The 17,470-nt window shown below is 44.5% G+C and overlaps 1 protein-coding gene across 9 annotated transcripts in view; it reads left to right on the plus strand.

Annotated features, from left to right (window-relative positions):
* LOC138638292 (cysteinyl leukotriene receptor 2-like) overlaps nucleotides 1-10,128 on the plus strand; it is a 67,541-nt gene extending 57,413 nt beyond the window's left edge. For 6 of the 9 annotated variants that reach the window (XM_069727486.1, XM_069727487.1, XM_069727489.1 and 3 more), the window contains one exon: nucleotides 8,727-10,128. In XM_069727486.1, the coding sequence (XP_069583587.1) occupies nucleotides 8,727-9,770 (1,044 nt within the window). In that variant the 3' untranslated portion in view covers nucleotides 9,771-10,128. Of the gene's footprint in view, nucleotides 1-2,983; nucleotides 3,036-5,346; nucleotides 6,079-8,726 lie in introns of those variants that run through there. The other 3 variants (XM_069727490.1, XM_069727491.1, XM_069727494.1) reach the window with 3 other exon arrangements.
* The last annotated feature ends 7,342 nt before the right edge of the window (nucleotides 10,129-17,470 follow it).

The following is a 17,470-nucleotide window of genomic DNA, read 5'->3' on the forward strand; positions in this document are numbered from 1 at the left end:
ACGAATGGGAGTAGTACTCCCATCAGAGAACACCTGGGTTCACACGTCTCATGGGTACACACAGACAGACAGACAGTCACACACACACACACAGACAGACACACACAGACAGACACATGCACATATTCTCCACCCACACACAGAGACATACGCACATATTGTCTGCCGACACACTCATCCTCCTTCTGAAATCATTTCATTTGACAAATTGCAGCGTTTTTGGCAGCAAATCTGCAAATCTTTTTACACCTGTTTTTGATGCGGATTTGACTGAATGACTCAATGGAAGTCAATGGATGCAGCAGCGCTGCAGATCTGCAAAAAGAACTGACACGCTGCGAAAAATAAAATGCTGCAAATAAGGACTGTGGTGCAGTGACCCCTGTGACAGCTAGGGATCGCTGTGAGTGCTCCTTGGGATGTGCATGGAGGCATATCTATTGTGATAATCGTTGTGAAACAGTGACTGGCTGTGTTGTGAATGGCCGATATGTGTCACAGAGGGAGTCTGCGTGGTAAGTCTGATGCAATGTTGTTGTTCTGGGACCTGTAGTCCCTCAAAAGTGTATATATGTATGGTGTAGTTGTAAGGGAGACTTACTAGGCTAGTTGTGGGAGATGGGTGGGACAAACTAGCCACACATCCACACTCCCACCCAGGGGAGTGGTTAAGGGTATATAATGTGACCAGGGTGTGGGTCACATGTTCCTGTGTGGTTCCAGTGGAAGGTCCTGGAGAGCCTGTGTGTTGGGAGGTCCTGGGAGTAGGACCGGATCTCTGAATAGCACACTGAACAACCTGTGTTGGATTTCCTGGGAGTAGGAATCCTGAAGAGCACATGGTGGGGCTTTGGACCTGGTGGTCTGGGGTGTTGGACAGAGGTCCTGAATAGCACCTGAACAGGTCACATGCTGGTGTGTTGGATTTCCTGGGAGTAGGAGTCCTGAATAGCACACTGAACAACCAGTGTTGGATTTCCTGGGAGTAGGAGTCCTGAAGAGCAAATGGTGGGGCTTTGGACTTACTAGTAGCCTGGGGTGTTGGACTGACGTCCTGAATAGCACCTGGACAGGTTATATGCCTGGGGTGTTGTGCGAGGTCCTGAATAGTACCTGGACAGGTCATATGCCTGGGGTGTTGGACGAGGTCCTGAATAGCACCTGGACAGGTCACATGTGCAGTTCATGTGAGGAAGAGATGCCAGTGTGTTGGATTTCCTGGGAGTAGGAATCCTGAATAGCACACTGGGCAACCTGTGTTGGAAGACCTGGGAAGAGGCTTCCTGAAGAGCACATGCAGGTGTTGGGAGTTCCTGGGACTAGGACTGGATCCCTGAATAGCACACAGTAAGACTCTGGTTCTGGATGGTCTGTGTGGGGGAAGCTACCGTCCTTCAGTGAGTCTGGACTGACTAAGATATGCCACCCAGGCAAGTTGGTGATCCCTGTGAGGCAGCTTTCCCGGAGGAGTGGACTGACAAGGAGTCAGCAGGTGGAGCAGGAGCTCCCGTCAGGTACCTATAAAGACTGTTGGTGCTTGTGATGTTCCATGAACTGTGTGGTCTCCCACGGTGACTGAACGGAGTGAGGTTCGGCGTGTTTAGAGACCGCGACCCAGTGTCATATGCGCTGTATGTGACTTGGGACATTGGTGAAGAGTACGTAGAAAAGCCGCGGAGACACCATCACTTGTTTCTCATTGCAAGCAATAAATAGCCAGGTCTTTCACCGGGAAGGAACAACCACGGGAAGGGCAGCATCCAAAAAGGAAAACCACCTATGCCAAAACATGGTATACATCCACAGACAGCTGTTTTGGGGTTTTGCCCCTCATCAGTGTGGAGTAGGAAACTGGCTATTAGGAGCAGTGCCTGGTAAAAGGACTATAAACATAAGGATGAATGACCTCGGGGAGATCAAAACATCCAACACCACGGAGACACCATCACGTGTTTCTCAACGCAGTGATCCAGACCACTGCCCCCATCTCTTATGGTAAATATGCAAAGGCATGTAGAAAAGCCACGGAGACACCATCACGTGTTTCTCAAGGCAAGCAATAAATAGCCAGGTCTTTCACCGGGAAGGAACAACCACGGGAAGGGTAGCATCCAAAAAGGAAAACCACCTATGCCAAAACATGGTATCCATCCACAGACAGCTTTTATTTTTTTTCTTTTTCCCTCAGAAGTCAATCTTGCCTTGCGCAGACGTGTACTACGGAGGACAGAGAATGAACTTCAATCCAATATTGTGGCCAGCATGCAGCCAGCCGGGAAGGAAAGGGTGAATCAAACACCTGAAAACTCCGCCCATATAACCGAAAACCGGTCCCGCCAAATTCAGGTGATAGGTTCCCTTTAAACGCCAAATGGACTTCAAAGAGGACCTGCAATTTGCCAACCACTACGAACTTTTGATCCCAGATACCCCAAAGTTCTCAGCAGGAAGCAGTAGATTCATGACAAGAGCATGCCAGATATCACTAGACACAAAGATATTTAAGTATAAAGGTTTTATCACCAAAAAAGAAGTAACGTAATTTCTCAGAATGTGTAGAGATTATGCTAGAAATACATTTTGCATACTACTCTTTATTCTATGTTATTAGTGTGCATACATATACAGCAGAAATTTCTGCAACTAAAAATGTATGCCTTACATCTGAATGAAATTGTGCCAGCTGCAAATTCATGGCACAGGAATTTTTGTAAACTTTTATGACATTTTTGACATTAAGGTAGTGAAGGGCGCAACATTTGCTTACTAAATATTGCAAATTTATGGTGAATTCCCCTTTTGTAGATTTGGTAGCAAAAATGTTAGTAACTGGCAGAAATCTATTCCAGACGTAATTGTTTGGAAGTAAACACATGGATTTCTGCATGTCTATCAGATTAAATCAGACACTCTTGAAATGTAAGCAATAAATATGCAACATTTAAATTGACATTTCAATGACTGTTATTTCTGTTTTTACAAGGAATTCTATGTGTAAATAAACAGCAAAATTACATGGAAAAAAGTAAAATAATGTAAGTATAATGGAAGCACCACTATAATGCGGGTAGCACGGTGGTGCAGTGGATAGCACTGCAGCGCTGGAGTCCTGGGTTCCAGTCCCACCCAGGACAACATCTGCAAAGAGTTTGTATGTTCTCTCTGTGTTTGCGTGGGTTTCCTCCGGGTTCTCCGGCTTCCTCCCACATTCCAAAGACATACTGATAGGGATTTTAGATTGTGAGCCCAATCGGGGACAGTGATGATAATGTGTGCAAAACTGTTAAGCACTGCGGAATATGAATAAAGATTATTATTATTATAGATTTCTATTTCTGATAGATTTGCTCTTTTAAACACTGATGTTCTACCTTGTGCAGTGCTTAAAGTGATGATCTTATCTCCAAGATCCTATCTCAATGTGTAGAAGGTGTAATAATAATAATATTAATAGTAATATTAGCAAATATCTCCAATTAGAAATATAGTTCTTCTGATTTGCTATGCCCCCATGTGCAGCATCTTAGGTATCCATAGTTTTGACGGCTGAAATAGTGACCGTTAGTTAGTGGTAAGTGGTCATAACCATGTATACCTAAAGTACTGCAATGCCCTTCACATGGGGGAAGCGACTGTCACAATTCATTAAGGGATTCATAACGGCTCTAGTTCTGCTATAATTTAAATGTTGTTTTTACCTTTTGGTCCAGCAAGAGTTAATGTCTGTATCTTGCTGGCAGCTGCTTTTAGGCTGGTCAGCTGATGTTGGTTGGTAACCACTCTCATCATCCTTTAAATAATTACATGACCTATCAGCTGATCGTCGGTAATACAGTTATTCTATGCAGACCAGCTTGGAGTGGTGACTCGCTCTCTTGTGTTGTGGTGCTGGTGCTGCTGTGAGAGTTTAGGTTCCTGGTGCTGTTTTCTATGCTGCTGTGAAGTTTGGCAGCAGAGCCTAAAGCTGAGTATTTTGTCCCTTTTTCTTTGTCTGTCCCATGTTTGTCTCTTTCCCTTTGTTTTACCATCTGCAGTGGTGAGGCTAGGGTCCTTGCCGACCAGTGCACTACCAAAGGTACATTGAGGAGACAATCAGGGACTAGGCACATGACAGCGGTGGGGGGAGGACCCGTATAGGATGTTAGGGAAGTTTAAGGACAGGCACAGGTTGTTGTCAGGAGATGTCGAATCCCTTGCTCCCTACCTTTAGGGCCTTCCTCTCATCATATTTCTATGCTGTGTCGTCCGCCAGCCTTACCCATGTCCGAAGCTGACCGCAACGTAGCAAATCAGAAGAACTATACAAAATTTTTAATTGTACATATCTGGTAATATTGTTTATTATTACACCTAATACATATTGGGATAGGATCTTGGAGATAGGAATACCTCTTTTAAGTGATTTTTTTTTTAAGAGAAAATACCTCTACAGCCATGCATTAGGAATAACACAGTAAATATTCTATCTACCTGTATTGCTGCTTAACCCCTTAGTGATGGAGCCAATATTTAACCTTAACGACCAAGCCAAATCTTGACATCTAACCAGGGTCACTTCATGTGGTAAAATCTCTGGGATGCATCAACGTATCAGCGATTCTGAGATTTTTTTCCATGACACATTGTACTTTATGCTAGTGGTAAATTTAGGTACATATTTTCACAAATAGACACTAAATATATCGGAATTTAGGCCACAGTTTTGAAAAATTTACAATTTTCAAATTTTCAATTTTTCTATCCTGAAATCAGTTGGTCATGCTGTGCAAAATAATTAATAAATAACATTTCCCACATGTATACTTTACATATGCATCATTTTTCAAACATCTTGTTAAAATGTTAGAAGGGTTCAAAATTTAGCAGTAATTTTTCATTTTTCAAAGAAGCTTACAATATCTTATTTAGGGACCTATTCAGATTTAAGTGAACTTTGAGGTGCCTGTATATTGGAAACTCCCCAAAGCTGATACGATTTTAAAAACCATAACCCTCAAATGCTTCAAAATTGCTATCATGAAACGTCAGGTGGTAACAAAATTAATTGTAAATTTTCCTGTAAAATACTGCTTCTGCAATTTTTTCACTTTTACAAGGAATAGCACAATAAAATGGACCCCACAATTTTTTACCTAGTTTCCTCTATACACCAACGATATGTGGTCAGAAACCTCTATTTAGACAAACAGCAGCATTGTGAAGGGAAGAGGCACCATTTGAAATTTGGCTGAAAAATATTGTGGGTTCCTTGGCACATTTGTAGGGCCCCTAAATAGAGAAGGGCAAACCCGAGCAGTAAAGTTCAGGGACCATACAGAACACCTACTGTTAATGAATGGATCCCAATTCGGACCACCAGGAACTCCGTGTTACTGTTCGGCTTTGGCCCTCCAAACACTGGGCATTTCTTACACTGTCATGTGCAAACACAGCCTCTAATCAGGAGTAAATTCATTACTACCGGTCAGACAGCTGCGGTTCACAGGCTGTCAAATGACAGCGTGAGCCCGCCGCTGTGATTGGAGTTAAAAAGTTTACCTCCTGTCACTAGTGTCGGCTGTTAAGACTATTTCTCCCATCAGCCGGAGCTTGCTGCTGCTATTAACAGCAAGAGCATGTGGCGGCTGGTGGGAGTATTCATCAGACTGGACAATTGAGATGTCAATCACTGCACAAATAGCTCAGCACTGAGGGGTAGAATCATTACGGTGATATTCTGATAGCTGTAACTTTTTAATTATTTTCCCCAAATGAACCAGATTAGGGTTTCTTTGTAGAACAGTTTAGAGTTTTCATTTTCATTTCTTTTTACATATGACTTTTTGACTGCTTTTTGTTACATTTTTTGTGTGTCAGTATGATCAAAAAAAACGACATTTTTGCTGTGTTTTTTATTTTACTTTACAGTGTTCACAGTATGGCATAAATAATGCTACAGTTTTATAGATCGGAAAAAAATTATTAAATTTCAGCTCGGCACTGTGATGGCCATTTAAGACGCTCCAGCACGGACGTAGTTCAGCCCAAACTAAGCACAGTTGTATCCAAAAAGAAGTGTTTTTCCAGCGAGCGTTGAAGGTACAGTAGTAGACGTTTTTGCAAAAAACTCTTGATATTTAATGAACCAAAACGTTACACACAGGTATAAAGACAAAAAATTTACCCCTCACCCCCCTAAGACTACGCGTTCGGCAGATGCCTTTATTACAGTACTGACTGCCTGTGTGTTCATGCTTATAACTGGATCCCATAGGCCAACGTTCTCTGAAGTCATCAGATGACCTCAGGGTATCATGGCAATAATCGGCAGCCGTGAATATGATCGTGGGGGGGTTGATCCTGCCAAAGGGGGTTAATCCACCCCTATTGGTAATACACCCAGCCGAGGCTAATACCACAGTACAGCTGTCATGTACAGCTGTCACCTGCAGGAATTTTAGCTGCGAGGTGATGCTACTCACTTATTTCTCAGCACCGTTAAATGTTTTCAATATCAATATGGCGACTCCTCAGCTTCCTTTTTCTACTGATGCCTTTGAAACACCATGGAGTGCACTTTCTCTTCCTTCTGCTTCCCCTCCCTTTCTCATTCTGTTACCTTTCCATCTGAAATCTCCATAATGGTAGCCCCCCTGTAAGAATGATGGAATAAGGGGAAGGGGTCACATGGCCACACAGGCTATGAATATTATTTTGGCCAAAGTTTTAGTAAGGGGTTAATCTTAGGGCAAACTGCTGGATAAGTTTGTGCTATTTTGGGATATCCTGGTTTAGGCCAGTTTGTTTTGGCGCTCTTTTAACGGCTGTTCATTGGTGGACAGCGCGTTGCTGGGCCGTTACTAGATTATTTAAAGCCAGTTTCTGACAAACTTCAGTCATTCTGAGGTGAGTACTGAAGAAAGAAGATCCCACCCTACCTCCCTTGAGCTGTTGTTTCCTTGTTGTGATGTTTATATTGTGGGAAGATCACCCAGTCTCTGGGCGGATTGTTTAATGGAGTTTTGGAGTGTTTGGACATTTATACTAATCGTTCACTTGGTATTATGCTGTTTTGTTATAAAGTTACCCAAGAATAAACATCACGGCCAATTTTATTCCACAAAATGTTGTTGTGTCTTTATTCTCGTATGAATGAGGCTTGTGATGCCATGTTCTGCTGGGCATCCTACCTCTATCATCTGCATCTAACAGCCCGTGCATGCTAACGTGTTTAATGGCACTGTCCTTCCCTGATGCACTGCTATGTATAGTATTGAATAATCACAGGTTCAAGAGCAAATGCATTAAAAAAATAAAAAGTTTTTAAATATATGAAAAAATGCAAAAAATAATAATTCAAATTCACTTCCCTTTTGCTCCATTAAAAATAATAATAAAAAAAGTACACATACTTGGTATTGCTGCAAGTCCAATCTATCAAAATATAAAATAAATTAATCTGACATCAGTATTATATTTTTCTGGCTGCTGCAACATTGCAATGAAATGCAATAACAGGCGATCAAAACATCGGATCTACCCGAAAATTATATCAGTAAGAACATAATCTCAGGGCACAAAATACAAGCCATCACATAGCCTCAAATCCTGAAAATGTAAAACGTTATGGGTTTCAGAATGTGGCAACACATGCAAATTTCCAATTTTTTTTTTTTACCACTTAAATAAAAAAAAAAATACACGTTTGGTATCTACATAATCTTAGTGACCTGGAGAATTCTGTTGTTAGATCAGATTTATCATATAGTGAACACGGTAAATAAAAAAAATCCAAAAAACATTTCAGGAATTACACTATTGTTACAATTTCAACACACTTGGATTTTTTTCCCACTTTCCAGTGCATAACATTACAGAATGAACGGTGTTATTCAAAATTACAACCTCATATAGCTATGTGAACTAAAAAAATAAAAATGTTATGGCTCTTGGAAGAAGGGGATGAAAAAAGCAAAAAAAAAAAAAATGGCCACAGTGGGAAAGTGTTAAATGTAAGGCATAAAGGAAAAACTCACTAACACTGTGCAATAGGCAGCTTTATGATTTGTAGCCAATTCTGGACTTTTTTTTGAATCTAGTAATAGAGGCAAAATCTGAGAGGTGAGGTGTCAGATGTGGAGTATTTTATTTTCTTTTATCATTTGTTCTGTAGCATTATAATCATAATATCTGATAATAGGCACTGTGGTTTCACCAAATGATAAGGACTTTGCATCTTAGGCTACTTTCACACTAGCATCGTACGACGCACGTCTCAATGCGTCGTTTTGCAGAAAAAACACATCCTGCAAACTTGTCTGCAGGATGCGTTTTTTCTCCAAAGGCTTGTATTAGCGACGCATTGCCACACGTCACAACCGTCGTGCGTGTTGCGTCGGACAGTCGGCACCAAAAAACGTTGCTTGTAATGTTTTTTGGTGCGTTGTGTCTGCCATTTCTGACCGCGCATGCGCAGCCGGAACTCCGCCCCCTACTCCCCGCAACTCACATTGGGGCAGCGGATGCATTGTAATAATGTATCCACTGCCCCCGTTGTGCTGCGTTGTGACAGGATGCGTCTGTGCGTAGGCCTGACGCAATGCGACGGGCCGACACAGACGCTCGTGTTAAAGTAGCCTTACCACATGACATTTCCCCACACAGGCACCTTACATTGTTAAGTCTGACTTAAGCCTGACATGTTAGTTAAACATATCCAGTAATGCAATTTGTTTCTCTCTTTCTAGATGAACGACAGTGAAGCAAACCCCATACACCCTTGTCCCATAGAAGATGATTACAAGAATCTGGTGTATACAGTTGTCTACATCATTGTATTTCTCAGCGGATTGCTGTTTAATAGTGCTGCTGTGTACGTTTTTTGCAAAGTTAGGAGAAAGAAAGGAATTTCAACGATCTGCCTACTGAACCTTGCAGCGGCTGATCTTCTGTTCATATTTTTTCTGCCTCTCAGAATAACCTACTACCATAAGAATGGGACTTGGATTTTTGGAGACTTTATGTGTCGACTTACTGCATTCTCTTTCTTTTTCAGCATGTACTCTAGCATCTTTTTTTTAGCTTGTCTGAGTATTTTCCGCTATATGTCAGTGGTACACCAACGAGCAATCAAAGTTAAGACAGCAATTAAAGTTTGTGGTGGCGTCTGGGTTTTTACAGGTTTAAGCACAACACCCTTCCTTCTTTCTGGCATTATTGTTCGGGAAAATGTCATAAGATGTTTTGAGCCCTCTCAGCTGTCAGCATGGGAGAGGGTGATGTATATGAACTATTATGCTTTGGTTGTTGGATTCACTCTCCCTTTCTTTGCCATTTTGGTGTGTAATGGGTTGATCATCAGGCATATTGTTACTATGCCTATGGAGAAGAAAACCATTCAAAAGCAAGTTACTATGATGGTCTTGGTTCTTTTGGTTTGCTGCGTCTGTTTTTTGCCATATCATATTCAAAGGACAGTTCATTTACATTTCTTGGTTCATCATCCTGACACATGCACCTTACATGATGTCCTTCAGAAGACTGTTGTTACATCATTGTGTTTAGCTGTTCTTAACACCTGTTTGGATCCTCTGTTATACGTATTTGTAGGTCATGGTTATAAATCATGGCTGCTATATCTATGCAGACCCAAAAAGGCTGCAAATGTAAAAACTTCATCTACTGACTCGAGTGGTATCAATGAGGCAATGGTAGAAGAAGTTCCAATGAATGAAAATGGTCAAAGATCAAGAAATAATAATGAACTAAACAATGGAACGCTTATTTGCTAGAATTTCTATTATATCGGTTATTTACACAAGCCTAAGCATATGTTTGTATTAGGTTATTTTTTTTCTTTCTGAACTATAGAAATAAATAAAGAGAAATTAATGATGAGTAATCAATAACATCATGTAAAAATGAAGGGAAAACAACCTCCTGAGTGTTTAAACATGGGCTTGTAGTAATTTTGTATTTCTTGTAAAGGTTTATCAATATTTTTTTATTTTTACAATATGATGCATGAAAAATACCGTAATTGTAAGAAGCTTGATTCTAAATCATCAATGAGGAGATTCGAGCATACACTGGCGTATACAATTCACCTATATCTTGCATTTCTTCAATAAATGTGTTTAGTAGAGTTGAGCGACTTTTATTTTTTTCGGATCGAGTCGGGTTTCGCGAAACCCGACTTTGTCAAAAGTCGGGTCGGGTGAAATTGGCCGATTATTTCGAAAAGTCGGGGGCCGACTGAAACACGAAACCCAAAGCAAGTCAATGGGGAGTCAAAGTCAGCAGTGAGTGGAGGACAGGAAAACACCTACAGTGCCCATTTTAATGCCAAAACATCAATTCTTATTACTTAAGCTTGTCAAACTTAATTTACTTTATAATAATAGTTAGGCATTGAAAACTGGGGGCCATTTGGCTGAAGTTGTGAGGGGGTAGGGCTGGCTCAAGATTTTCGTGGGCCCAGGAAACGCAGAATACATCACGGCGGTGGAGCAGGGAGAGGTAAGTATTTCAACTTTTCAAGTGCTGTGATCCTGAGCAAGCAGGGGGGCCCACTCGTTGGCACTGGCACAAGGCCCCTCATAGTACGGCGGTGTGTTTGATGGCGGGTGGCGCCTCCCACTGGCAGAGACACTTTTGCATACTATGACGGGCCCTGTGCCAGTGACGTCGCCAATGAGTATGCCCCTCCACCTGATGAAGGAACCTGCACTTTCATCTGCACCTTCCTCTTTGTCCCCGTGTAAGGTGGTATAGTATGCAGGAAGGGGAACCTGACTTTCAGCAGGGTCAGATTCTGGCTGTGTTGAGTGCAAGGGGAATGTAGTGGTCTGGGTCAATGTACCAGCAGACTCATCTAACAGTGGCTGGGCAATGGGCAGGATATGGAGGAAACACAGATATAGGCCCAAATAATAAAGTAGGCTAAATGCAGTTCAAAATTGGTAACAGGACTAAACAGGCGGCATTGCTTTGTTCAGTGGAGGAAAACTGTAATGAGTGGCAGACACAGTTAGTAGGCCCAAAAAATAAAGTAGGCTAAATGCAGTTCAAAATTGGTAACAGGACTAAACAGGCGGCATTGCTTTGTTCAGTGGAGGAAAACTGTAATGAGTGGCAGACACAGTTAGTAGGCCCAAATAATAAAGTAGGCTAAATGCAGTTCAAAATTGGTAATAGTACTAAACAGGCGGCATTGCTTTGTTCAGTGGAGGAAAACTGTAATGAGTGGCAGACACAGTTAGTAGGCCCAAATAATAAAGTGGGCTAAATGTCTGCCAAAAAATTGTTCATAAATAAACAGGTGGCATAGCTAGGTACAGGGGTGGGCTCCTCTGCTGATTAGCAGACAGTGGTAGTAGGCGCAAAGTATTAACTGGTCTAAATGGAGGCCAGGGCCCCTGTATATTTTAACTATCATCTATCATTTCAACAAATTTGTATTGGCAGTGCCATTGAAGGATTTAACAGCACAGACTACACAGTAGTGGAGCAGGGAGAGGTAAGTATTGCAAGTGGTAGAGCACTGTTCGAGCTTGGGGGGAACACTCTCTCATGGGCGGCGGTACTGGCACAGGGCCCCTCACGACGGTGTGTCTGACGTTGGTTGTGCACCACCACCATCAGAGACACTTCATTGTACTATGAGGGGCCCTGTGCCATTGCCATCGCCCAAGAGTGGGCCCACCCACCTGTCCAGGCAAACGGCACTCACACAGGGTGCTTGCGCCAGGTGGTGACCTTGGTCCTGTGGGGGGAGTCAGCCCATTAAGGGAGGTATAAATATGGCCTATGGTGGACATTCAGCAGCTGAAAATGGAGGAATTGGAGAAGTCAGTAAGAGGAGGCCAAAATCAAGACATTTTTCAGGCAAGCTACGTGTCAGCAGGGGAAGGTGGGGCAAAATAATTTGAAATCCATGATTGGTTCATTTTAATGAAGGTTAGATCATCAACATTCTGGGTAGCCAGACGTGTCCTTTTTTCTGTCAGTATTGAACCAGCAGCACTGAAGACTCTTTCTGATAGCACACTAGCAGCAGGGCAAGCGAGCTCCTGTAATGCATATTCTGCCAATTCAGGCCACGTGTCTATTTTAGATGCCCAGTAATCAAAGGGGAATGACCTGTGAGGGAGAACATCGATAAGGGAGGAAAAGTAGTTCATGACCATAAATGCTTTCTCCTGTCACTTTGAATCGATGCAGCAGTATCTGTCGTGTCAGCGGTCATTGCAAAATCACTCCACAACCTGGTCATAAAACCCCTCTGCCCAACGCCACTTCGGATTTGTGCACCTCTAACACCTCTGCCACGTTGCCCCCTACGGCTCGTGTGAGAACCATCACCGCCGCTGTGTGCTGGGAAGGCCTGAACCAAATGGTCTACAAGAGTTGCTTGTTTGGTAGCCAATATTTACTCAAGGTTCTCATGTGGCATGATATTTTGTAATTTTCCTTTATATCGTGGATCCAGGAGGCAGGCCAACCAGTAATCGTCATCGGTCATCATTTTGATAATGCGGGGGTCCCTTTTTAGGATGCGCAAGGCATACTTAGCCATGTTGGCCAATGTTCCAGGTGTCAATTCACTGCTTGTGCTGGGTTGAGGAGCACTTTCTTGCAAATCACTTGTGTCCCACAAAAACCCTGTACCTGACCTTGCAATGCCACCAGTTTCTATTGCCCCCTGAGAAGCATCCTCCTCCCATAAATATTCATCCCCATCATCAGCCTCCTCCTCTTCATCCGCCACCTCGTCCAGGAGAGTTCCCTGACCAGACAATGGCTGACTGTCATCAAGGCTTCCCTCCTCCTCGGCTGCAGACGCCAGCTCCTTAATGTGCGTCAAACTTTGCATCAGCAGACGCATTAGTGGGATGCTCATGCTTATGATGGCGGCGTCTGCACTTACCAGCCATGTGCATTCCTCAAAACACTGAAGGACTTGACAGAGGTCTTGGCACTTTGACCACTGCACACCAGACAACTCCATGTCTGCCATCCAACTGCCTGCCTGTGTATGTGTATCCTACCACAAATTAATTACAGCACGCCTCTGTTCGCACAGCCTCTGAACCATGTGCACTGTGGAGTTCCACCTTGATGCAATGCCGATTATTAGGCGGTGCTGGGGAAGAATCAGCGATCGCTGATGGTTCAGCATACGGCTGGAGTGTACGGGTGACCGGCGGATGTGCGAGCAAAGTCTTCGCACTTTCAGGAGCAGGGCTGGTAACTCTGGATAATTTTTGAGGAAGCAATGCACCACCAGGTTCAAGGTGTGAGCCAGGCAAGCTATGTGTTTAAGTTCTGAAAGGGCTATGGCAGCCATAAAATTCCTTCCGTTATCACTGACTACCTTGCCCAGCCATGACTGAGTTTGTTGCTGCAAGTACTCGGCCAGTACTTCTGCGGTGTGTCTGTTATCGCCCAAACACTACATTTGTAACACAGCCTGCTGTCTCCTATCCTGGATTACCCACTGCACCCCTGAATCCCATGTTCTTCTCTCCCTCTGTTCTAAGTGGTACGTCTGAACTGTCTCCTATCCTGGATTACCCACTGCACCCCTGAATCCCATGTTCTTCTCTCCCTCTGTTCTAAGTGGTACGTCTGAACTGTCTCCTATCCTGGATTACCCACTGCACCCCTGAATCCCATGTTCTTCTCTCCCTCTGTTCTAAGTGGTACTTTGAATCTTTTTCCCTGAGTTGAATTCCTGTATCATTCTGTAATTTTCTGACTGCATATTGACATGTCTGTGCTCCTCACACCTAGCCCCATCTTTTGATGTTATCATGCCTCTGTCTTCATTTTCGGTAGACAAATGTTGTATTAACTGCAATCTGCTAATTGTCTCCTGCTGGGAACTGTCCTCCACCTCCTTCCTCTTCCCCCCTCCCTCTCCTCTCACCTGGCTTCATTTCTTGGTCATTTGAATGGTAAAAGTTGTATGGTGTGGGTCAGATTTGACTTCAGTCAGATGTGACATAATTTCAAGTGACAGATTTTAAGTGTGTCATCTGAAACATACCAGAAATAGTCCAGGAATTGGCCAGACGGTAAGACTAAACACTGTCTTCTAAGTTTACTTGCCTTTCCTTTTCTCCCCTACTCTTTAACCATGCTCACGTTTCCCCCACTGTTTTTTCTCCACTAATCCTCACTCTCCTCCACTAACCCCATACCTTTGCACCCGCAAATCACATAACTATCTCCCCCCTCTCTTACCCCCACCTCGCTTCATCTGCAGACCTGCTCTCTAACCAAAATATAATATAAGCCAATCACTCTCCATCACCCACCTGCTTCTTTCTCTGCTTATTCTTACTGCTGGCGACACATCCCCCATTCCTGCCCCCCCCCCCCCCTCATTCATCACTAATCCTCACCCCTATCCTTCTCACACTATGAGAAACTATCGCAACCCCTCACACTTAAAATCTGTTACACTGACCCCCACCTCCCTGCTTCCCCTCTCTGGGGCACTTTGGAATGCCCGCTCTATATGCAACAAACTCCATGTGATCCACGATCTCTTTACTTCCCGCAACCTTTCCTTCCTGGCCCTCACTGAGACCTGGCTGGCACGGCCTCGCCTGCAGCGCTGAGCTATGGTGGCCTCCAATTTACCCACACTCCTTGCTCTGGCAACAGACATGGCGGAGGAGTGGGTATCCTTCTTTCTAAAAACTGTTCCTTCAACCCTATCCAACCCCCACCCTCCCTTATCCTCCCTTCTTTTGAGGTTCACGCTGTCCGTATCTACTCTCCCTCTAATCTCCAAATGGCTGTCATATACCGACCACCGGGCTCAACCACTGCCTTCATCGACCAATTCTCCACCTGGCTCCTTCACTTTCTCTCTGCTGACATCCCCACCATCATCATGGGTGACTTTAATATCCCTACTGACACCAGCCAGCCAGCAGCCTCCAAGCTCCTGGCCCTTACTTCATCCTTTGGACTCACTCAGTGGTCCTCCACAGCCACCCACACAGACGGACATACACTAGACCTCATCTTCACCCGCCTCTGCTGTTTATCTAATCTCACAACCTCTCCCTTCCCCCTATCTGACCACCATCTACTCACCTTCTCATCCTTGTCCTCCTCACCTGCCCCCCATGTCCAGCCATTACCACATCCTCGCAGAAACCTCGCACACCTAGACATTCACAGACTCTCAGACTCTCTCCTACCCCTGTCCTCCATATCTTCACTCCATGACACGGACAGTGCCACCGCTTTCAATAACTCCACCCTCACATCAGCCATAGCCTCAGTCGCCCCTCTCATGCATGGCTAAGTGCGATGAACCAATAGGCAACCTTGGCATAACAATCTCACAAAAAAACTTTGACAAGCATCCAGGGTGGCGGAGCGGCGTTGGAAGAAAACACGCCTGCCAAATGACTTCACTGCTTTCAAACAAGCTACATTTGACTTCAAGTCTGCCCTCACCTCCGCTAAACAGACCTATTTCACTAACCTTGTATCTTCACTATCCTACAACCCAAAACAACTATTCAGCACATTTACGTCCCTCCTCCGCCCACCACTGCCACCTCCAACTCCCCTCATCTCCTCCGAGGACTTTGCCACCTACTTCAAAAACAAGATCGACCAAACAAGACTAACCTTTACAGCTCCATCACCCCAACCACTCCATATACCAGACCTCTGCCCTTCCCTAATAACCTACCTCTCCAACATCACTGAAGGAAAGCTTACTCGCCTCTTCTCCAAATCGCACCTCACCACCTGTGCACTTGACCCCATCCCCTCCCACCTGCTCCCCAACGTCACTAACATGCTCATTCCAGCCCTAACCCATCTCTTCAATCTATCGCTCTCTTCTGGTACCTTCCCTTCGGCCTTCAAACATGCCATCATCACACCCATCCTCAAAAAAACTAACCTTGACCCCACTGCTATGCACAGCTACTGCCCCATATCACTGCTCCCGGTTGCTTCAAAACTCCTTGAGCAGCATGTCCATGCTCAAATTTCCTCCCACCTCTCATCTAACTCTCTCCTTGACAACCTCCAATCTGGCTTCCTCCCCCACCACTCCACCGAAACTGCTCTGACCAAAATTACTAATGACCTACTCACAGCCAAAGCTAACAGACAGTTCTCCATCCTTCTCCTTCTTGACCTGTCCTATGCTTTCGACACAGTCGATCACTGCATACTCCTACAGATTCTTTCTTCCCTTGGCATCAAAGACCCTGCCCTGTCCTGGATTGCTTCATACCTTTCCGACCGCACATTTAGCGTTTCCCACTCCCACACCACCTCCTCATCCCGCCCTCTCTCTGTTGGAGTCCCTCAAGGCTCTGTCCTAGGGCCCCTACTTTTTTCCATCTATACTCTTGGCTTAGGACAACTCATAAAGTCCCATGGCTTCCAGTACCACCTGTATGCGGACGACACTCAGATCTACCTCTCTGGCCCAGATGTCACCTCTCTGCTGTCCAGAATCCCGAAGTGTCTGTCAGCCGTATCCTCCTTCTTCACCTCTCGCTTCCTAAAACTCAATGTAGGCAAAACCGAACTCATCATCTTTCCCCCATCTCACGTATCCCCCCTACCTGACCTATCTATTATGGTAAACGGCATCACGCTCTCTCCCGCACCTGAAATCCGCTGCTTCGGGGTAACTCTCGACTCAACTCAAAAATATTGCCAGAATCCGTTCCTTCCTCAGCCCACAATCTACGAAACTCTTGTGCATGCCCTCATCATCTCCCGCCTCTACTACTGCAACACCCTCCTCTGTGGCCTCCCTGCTAACTCTCTTGCACCACTCCAGTCTGTCCTCAACTCTGCTGCCCGGCTACTCCACCTCTCTCCTCGCTACTCCCCTGCTTCTCCCCTCTGCAAATCCCTCCACTGGCTCCCCATTCCCCAACGAATCCAGTTCAAACTACTAACACTGATCTACAAAGCCATCCACAACCTGTCCCCTCCCTATATCTCTGAACTAATCTCCCAATATCTTTCCTCACATAATCTCTGATCCTCCCAAGACCTCCTACTCTCCTCCACACTTATTCGTTCCTCACACAACCGCCTCCAAGATTTCTCCCGAATATCCCCAAACCTCTGGAATTCCATGCCTCAACACATCCGACTATCCACCACCCTCGGCTCCTTCAGACAGAACCTGAAAACCCATCTCTTCAAGAAAGCCTACAGCCTGCAACAACCATTCTGCCGCCTCACCATCGCCAGAGCCACCGCCTCGCCCCTATCTTCTGTCTCTTTCCCACTATCCCATAGAATGTAAGTCTGCAAGGACAGAGTCCTCTCCCCTCTGTACCAGTCTGTCAATGTAAACCTGCTTACTGTAATCAATATCTATAACCCTGTATGTAACTCCTTTCTCATGTACAGCACCATGGAATTAATGGTGCTATATAAATAATAATAATAATAAAAAGAGGAGGGCAGGCGAACGCCTACAGCC

This window comes from Ranitomeya imitator, chromosome 5 (assembly GCF_032444005.1).
Source record: "Ranitomeya imitator isolate aRanImi1 chromosome 5, aRanImi1.pri, whole genome shotgun sequence".
NCBI lineage: Eukaryota > Metazoa > Chordata > Amphibia > Anura > Dendrobatidae > Ranitomeya > Ranitomeya imitator.